A 7458-nucleotide genomic window follows, 5' to 3' on the forward strand; every position below is an offset into this window, starting at 1 on the left:
GCTGGAAGTTAGGAAGAAGTTCTTCCCAGAAAGAGAGATTGGCCATTGGAATGTGCTGCCCAGGGAGGTGGTGGAGTCAACATCTCTGGAGGTGTTTAAGAAGAGACTGGATGAGGCACTTGGTGCCATGGTCTACTTGATTAGATGGTGTTGGATGATAGGTTGGACTCGATGATCTCAAAGGTCTTTTCCAGCCTGGTTAATTCTGTACTCTGTATTCAGTTAGGAGTATCTGAGTTTATTTCCACCGTCAAAATATAAGCGCATGTGTAGCCTTTAGAAAGATACCAGAACTGTGAGGTGGGTATGCCAAAGGCAGTGCATTATAAGGCAAAACATTACAGATATCAAAGTTTAAATTGTGCTGAGAAATACATTTTTGTCTTTATACAGAATGGCAAGCCAGACCTGAGTTTCTTTGCTGCAGACTGCTTTCATTTCAGTCTAAGAGGATATGCTGAGATGGCCATGGCTCTCTGGAATAATATGGTAAGTGGTTATTACTTAGACCTCTCTGTGTTTATGGTAGCAGTCTCTAGGAAAGATCATGAGCAAGATGTCTAAAACAAAACAACAAACAATATATGAAACTGATCTCCTGACAAGAGAAGGGGGAAGCTGCTCAACTCTTGAGGCCCTTCTAGTCTACATTGCTTCGGGACACAATCTGATGTGATCATGTTGCATAAAACAGTGCAAGACTTTTGCTCATTCAAAATGAAAGTTCTAATACAATGAAAATGTCCCTTCTTATTTGGTCAATAACTTGGTCAATAAAGAAGGAAAAAAGACTGCACAGTTAAACATTCAGTCATATAGGTCTCCTGAAAATGTCTATAGAATAGAATAGACCAGGTTGGAAGAGACCTTCAAGATCACTGTGTCCAACCTATCATCCAACACCACCTAATCAACTAAACCATGCAACCAAGCAGCCCATCCAGTCTCCTCCTGAACACCTCCAATGATGGTGACTCTACCACCTCCCTGGGCAGCACATTCCAATGGCCAATCACTCTCTCTGTGTAGAACTTCTTCCTAAACTCCAGCCTAAACCTCCCCTGGCACAGCTTGAGACTGTGTCCTCTTGTTTTGGTGCTGGTTACCTGGGAGAAGAGACAAACCGCTGCCTGTCTACAATGTCCCTTCAGGTAGTTGTAGACAGCAATAAGGTCTCCCCTGAGCCTCCTCTTCTCCAGACTAAGTGACCCCAGCTCCCTCAGTCTCTCACAGGGCTTGTGTTCCAAACCCCTCACCAACTTTGTTGCCCTTCTCTGGACACATTCCAGCAAGTCACCAACCTTCCTGAACTGATGGGCCCAGAATTGGACACAGGACTCAAGGTGTGGCCTAACCAGTGCAGTGTACAGGGGCAGAATGACCTCCCTGCTCCTGCTGGCCACACTGTTCCTGATGCAGGCCAGGATGCCATTGGCCCTCTTGGCTGCCTGGGCACACTGTAGGCTCATGTTCAGCCTACCATCAACCAGTACCCCCAGGTCCCTTTCTGCCTGGCTGCTCTCCAGCCACTCTGGAATGAACTTGCCTTCTTCAGTGAATTCTGTTAGATTTATAAGGCAAAACTGTGTGTGATCAATTTTTTGCTGCCATTAATATTGTGGACATGTTGTACCACCCACTCTAGCAATTCTAGCAGAGTCACTACAGAAATGGGAGGCTGAAGTCATACCTATGATGCCTCTGCTTGCAGTCACATTCCTTCTGTAGTTGTAGGGGAAATGATAGCTTTTGAATAGTGCTGGAAGTCTGTAACATTGAGACTCTTGAACATGTCCAGAGAAGGGCAATGAGGCTGGTGAGAGGCCTCAAGCATATCCCCGTGAGGAGAGGCTGAGGGAGCTGGGGTTGCTTAGCCTGAAGAAGAGGAAGCTCAGGGGAGACCTTATTGCTCTCTACAACTACCTGAAGGGAGGTTGTAGAGATGTGGAGGTTGGTCTCTTCTCCTAAGCAACTAGCACCAGAACAAGAGGACACAGTCTCAAGCTGTGCCAGGGGAAGTTTAGGCTGGAGGTGAGGAGAAAGTTCTTCCCTGAGAGAGCTGTTAGCCATTGGAATGTGCTGCCCAGGGAGATGGTGGAGTCACCATCCCTGGAGGAGTTCAAGAGGGGATCGGATGTGGCACTTGGTGCCATGGTTTAGTAGTCATCAGGTGTTGGGTGACAGTTTGGACTTGATGATCATTGAGGTCTCTTCCAACCTTGTTGATTCTGTGATTCTGTGAAAAGAGACACATGCTGGACCTGATAACTGCAAAGCCACAGTTGCTTTCCGAACTGTTGTGTTCCCCACGGTGCAAGGAAGTCTATGGCATTTTCATGCCACAGCAATGTTTCCCTCTCTCGTCTCATAAACACAGGTGCCCACACACATTGTGACAGCAGCAGTCCTGTGTCCTGGTTTGTAGAATGAACAGGCATAAATGGAGAGGAATTTCTTTTCAGTGTAAATAAAGTTTTGAGCAAAGTAAGAACCTCATGATTCTCCAGAATGAACTAGAGCAAAAGCCCTGGGAGATGCAAGGCAGAAATCTGTGCAGTTGCTCAATATAGCATATGAGCTGCAGGTCAAGTGTTACAGAAAGCAGAAGATGTACAATGCATGCACATGCTTTGGGTAACCAATTTGTGCATGCATGCCAAACCTGCCTGCTTTCCAACAGGCTTTGTTGTCTGGGACTCCAGATGACAGCAGTCTGGTAGGGTTCATTGTGCGGTAGCTCAAACAGGGCTGGTGGTGGCCCAGAAACCCCAGGCAACATAGAAAACATTCAAACTGAGCATGGCTGAGGTTCCAAGAAGGAAAGGAGACAATACCTGGACATATGGTAGCCTTAAATTTGTGTCCTGCTGCCATGTGGTGTTCCTATTGGCCATTACTCATTCCTGAATCATCATCAGTCCTTTTTCTATACCACCAGAGTTTTATTCTGTCCAGACTGTCACTCATTTCCTATGCGAGAAGGCTATTGACACAAAGCTTTCTACTCAGGTGGCAGAGATCATGTGTGTGTCTTACTGCTGCAATGCCCCACTGTTCCCTTCCACAGAGAGCTGCTGGTCTATGCCAGCTGAAGATTTTACTGTTTACTATTTAAATCTATTTCTTATAACACAGCTCTGGTTTTTACTTTCAGTCCATGTATGGCGAGGCCGTGCAAGCTTACTGTAAGGCTGTATTGTTTTCCCATTCCCTGAAAAGCTCAGCAGGCTGTAGGCTTACAGCCAAATGACATGGATTCTTCTCAGTACACGTAAATGGCCAGACTGTGCCTGGCCACTGCATGGGTATGCAGGGATGGGAATGGCTTAAGGAGCCTTTCCCTCACCATGGTGTTCTTTGCCCTTTTTTTGTTTTTACCTACATGCAAAGAAAAGCATGTTCCTGCCCTCTGAAGTCAGAGGATTCTGTGGTCCTAAGGGTGCCTCACCAGTCCCAAATTCACTTCATCAGTACCCTGGCCCAGAAGAAGAGCACACAGACAGTGTGTTTAGCTTGTGTCCTGCCTCCATGCTTGCTACATACTCTGGGGAAGCTGTGTGTTTTTTCCAGAAGTTGCCCTGCATGCTCATGGACATGCAGGTACTGTCAGCTTTGAAGATCAGAAGCTAATGCCTCTGAGGAACAGATCACAAAGAGATGAAGCAAGGGCAGTTGGCTACAGATTTCTGCACCTTGTCTGGGCTGTGTGCCAGGCTCCTTACCGAGAGCCCTGGCACAGGGACTGTTACAATTATCTACAAATAAAATGTGTGCAGCCACACATCATGCAAATAACCACATCAGAATTTGAGCTATTCCTTTTAAGATGCAATAAAACTACCAAATTCAGTCTTTACAACATTAGCTGGCAGGCAGGCACGGTGATCAGGACTCTTATGAGTCCAGCAGCACCCCAAAACAGTCAGCAAAACTTGGCATTCTGTTTTGTTTCTCATCATCCTTCCACTTGTTAGCTTTCTTCCCTTCCCTAATCACATTTTGCCATGGTTCATCTTTCTCTTCTAATTTTTCAGTCTCTGCTTCATTGTGTTGTGTTGGTTTGGTTTGGTTGGATTTGGTTTGGTTTGATTTGTTTTGTTTTGTTTTGATTTGGTTTGGGTTTATTTATTTTCTTTTTTGTTTTGATTTGTTTTTATCAGAACCCAAGAAACCCAGTTTTTCCATATGGGAATCGTAGGAAAGGGATTTGTTTTCTCTGTGTTGTGTTGGGCTTGATGTGGCATCATTTCACCCCAACACAGCTGACACTTTAATCACTTGAGGACAGTAAATGCATACATAGACAAGAGCAGAAACACCTGCTCTCCTCTGCACTGTGTTCCCAGAAGCACTGGATGACAGTTCTGCGATTCTCTGTGGGCTAGTCCTGAAGTCATTGTTTCAGGCATGTCCATACGCAGTTGTAAACACTTCAGGTGACATAACTGAGCAAGCCTCTGCTTGTTAGCCTGCCTATGGTAACTGATGGGATGTGCCCTCCAGCCAACCACAAATGCTGTGTTGTTAGCCTGCATGTATATTGAGCTTGAAATGGACTCAGGGTGAGCTTATGGTCAGCTGCCACAACATAGGTGACAACTGATAGTGTAAAAAGCTGCATTTAACTCACTTCTTGCAACCTTGTGAACTTAGCCTCAGCTAAACCTCCCAGGGAATTTCTTGTCTGAGTGAAGACTGCAGAGGTTGGCGCTGTCTCATCCTGTCTCTGTAACTCCGCATAATTTCTGAAGTCAATTCCATCACTGTGACACCTAAGCACCTTTCTTTCAGTACCGTGCTAAGTAACATGACTAACATCTGTCAAGCGAGGTCTTTCTCTTTGTGGTTTACACTCTCATTTGGGATGTGTATATGGGAGACCTGGATATATAGTGAACCACTTTGTTCTAGCAGAATATTCAAAGTATGTGGTATTCAGAGCTATTTTCGCCTCCACTCAGTGCAAAATAAGGAAAGGCTTCTCCTGTTCCTTGTGTCCTGTGACCGTTTGAGGCTGTGCCTTTAAGGAAGGGGCACTCTGACTAAATGTTTATAAAATATTTTGTATTCTAAATGAATTTCATTGGCGGATTAAAGGGGAGGTGAGGTCTTAGACCCAGAGCAGCTGGAACTTTCCTTCAGTTTTCCTTTCTCCGCTCTCGCTTCTGGTGGGATTGCTTCTGGGCTTCTGGCCAACGGATAAGAGATACTAACTCCTTGTGCCTAGGCCTTTGTCTGCCTTGCTAACTACCCTTTTCTCTTTTCTAACCCTCTTTGGGGAAGAAGGGAGGTAGGGGGGTGAAGGGGGCACAGGGGGAAGCCCTCTCTGTTGGGGGTCTGGTTTCTGATTGTGTTTATTTGCTGTATATTGTGAAATACCTGTATATATTGTGTTATATATAATCTGCTTCCTATATATGCTTGTAAATATAGTCTGCTTTCTCTGACTGAGTTTAGCCGTGGCTTCTTACTCTGTGGGGGAGGGAGAGCTAGGCCCTCTCTCAACCCTCCACATGTCCTGACAGTATTTCTGCAGACAGTACCTCAGAGTCTCAGTGTCTTCAGTTCAGGAGTGTTAAAACATTTGAAAACTTTCCCGTGATGCATCTTCTACCACGTTTCTTCGTTATTGCAGTCACCAAAAGAATGAACAAAAAGGTGTAATTATCTAAGTCAGGAGATTCTGAAGAGGGGAAAAAAAAACCCTATCATTATGTTCACCATGCTTTTGCCTTCTTCAGCTGGAGCCGGTCGGAGAAAAACAGACTTACAACAACTTTACCCGCGACAGATCAAAACTCAAGTGTCCAAACCCAGTAAGTAAGGGCCAAGATGTCCACACTCCTCATCTACTACTTTGATTTTTCTCCTTTCTTCTTATTGGGAAAAATTCTTTAAAGGACTACCTTTGTGAAGGCTTTAAATAGCTAAATATACTCTTGGTACTGTCACACAGGAAAAGCTACTTAAATTGTAATGAAAAAAACCCACCATTCTCCTCACTGCAGTAGAAAACATCTCATCTAAGCCAGTTTTAATGTGCCTGTGTATTTCCATTTGATTCTCTGTAACAAACAAATTTGAAGATGATGCCATCAGTCTCTGAGATGTCTACTTTTGGATTGTTTTTTTTGTTTGCTTGTTTTAGGAACTTTCAGGCAATGGGGCAGCAAAGGGTTTGAGCTAAGATAGACAGAAGGCAGAAACAGTTGATAGTCTATCTAAAGATTGACAGCTTTTCTCTGGGGAGGGACAATGGGATATTGACTGAATGTTGCCTTCTGTGTGGTTCGTTGTCCTAAATCCTTTGCTCTCCCCTTGTAGGAGAAACCATTTCTTTCCACACTGAGAAACAGTGGATTCAGAAATTCAGATCTCAACTTGGAGAAAAGTGAACCTTCAGTCCCTTATTGGGCTGTCGTTGTGGCTGCAGTAGCCGGAGTCCTGGTGGGTTCTTTATTCATCTGGTTTGTGTCAGGAAGAAGAGCCAAGAGGCACCCACAAAACACAGAAAACAACACTAAAGAGACAGTTCTGTAAAGCAAATGGAACAAACACCTTTCTCTGCAGAGGCTGCTCTCTGTTGTGATGCAGAGAGCAGCAGAATGGGAAAAAAAGCCCACCTGTTGGATATAAATGAAGCTTCTTGGTCAGCCAGGGACTTTTGGGACAAATAATCTTGATCAGAAATATCATACAGCATTAGCTTCTGCAGATCAGTCAAGTGGAGGATGAAGTTCAAAATATTAAAGCTTTTTTATTCTAGGGCACAATTCTCCATTTCATTAATATTTTTCAGGATGTCAGTTGCTTGCATATGAGGAAATTTGTTCATTCATCTTGGTACCTTAGCTGCACATCTGCCCTCTTTTCTTTAAAACTGTATATAAAATGTTAGACACAAGTCCATGGTTGTGACCTGGTATTCCCCAATAGCAAGGTGAGATAAAGAACAGCTGCAGTTTCAAGGTAGATTCCAGGCAGACTGTTAAGATGAAGATGCTATGGTCATTCTATGCAGGAAAGTATAATGTCATGGAAACATCTTTAAGCAACTTCAGAGCAACCTGAACTGTCATCTGTTTGACATCCCTGGTGCAGTGAAGGGCAGCACAGCTACAAAGACTGCGTCTTCTTCACTGCCTTCAACTGCAGGCTCCAGCTGTCTGGGAGTAGATGTTGGGCAGGGCCATGTGCATCACTTCTTCTCCAGAGCTAAACAGCCCAGGGCAGTCCTGTATCCCCCTGCCCACCTCTGTGTAGCAGCTGGTTCTAGAACAACTCTGTGAAGAAGGAATTTCTTTGCTAGCATGCAATAGGGGGTCTAAAGGAAAATGAGGTACCGGATTGGCAACCTAGCCTGACTGCACCCTTCTCACAGGACCTGTGGCATGTTCAGATCTCCCAGAATGGAGTCTCCAGTGCTGTTCTCTAAGGAAGGATTTGCAAATTTTTGTT

At 44.7% G+C, this 7458-nt stretch overlaps 1 protein-coding gene across 1 annotated transcript in view; it reads left to right on the forward strand.

The window, feature by feature from the left end:
- PLB1 (phospholipase B1) overlaps positions 1 to 6608 on the forward strand; it is a 128945-nt gene extending 122337 nt beyond the window's left edge. Inside the window, exons 60-62 of the mRNA XM_054162299.1 lie at positions 394 to 489; positions 5742 to 5816; positions 6325 to 6608. Of these exons, the coding sequence (XP_054018274.1) occupies positions 394 to 489; positions 5742 to 5816; positions 6325 to 6540 (387 nt within the window). The 3' untranslated portion in view covers positions 6541 to 6608. The remainder of the gene's footprint in view (positions 1 to 393; positions 490 to 5741; positions 5817 to 6324) is intronic.
- The last annotated feature ends 850 nt before the right edge of the window (positions 6609 to 7458 follow it).

The sequence above is a fragment of the Dryobates pubescens genome, chromosome 6 (assembly GCF_014839835.1).
Source record: "Dryobates pubescens isolate bDryPub1 chromosome 6, bDryPub1.pri, whole genome shotgun sequence".
Lineage (NCBI taxonomy): Eukaryota > Metazoa > Chordata > Aves > Piciformes > Picidae > Dryobates > Dryobates pubescens.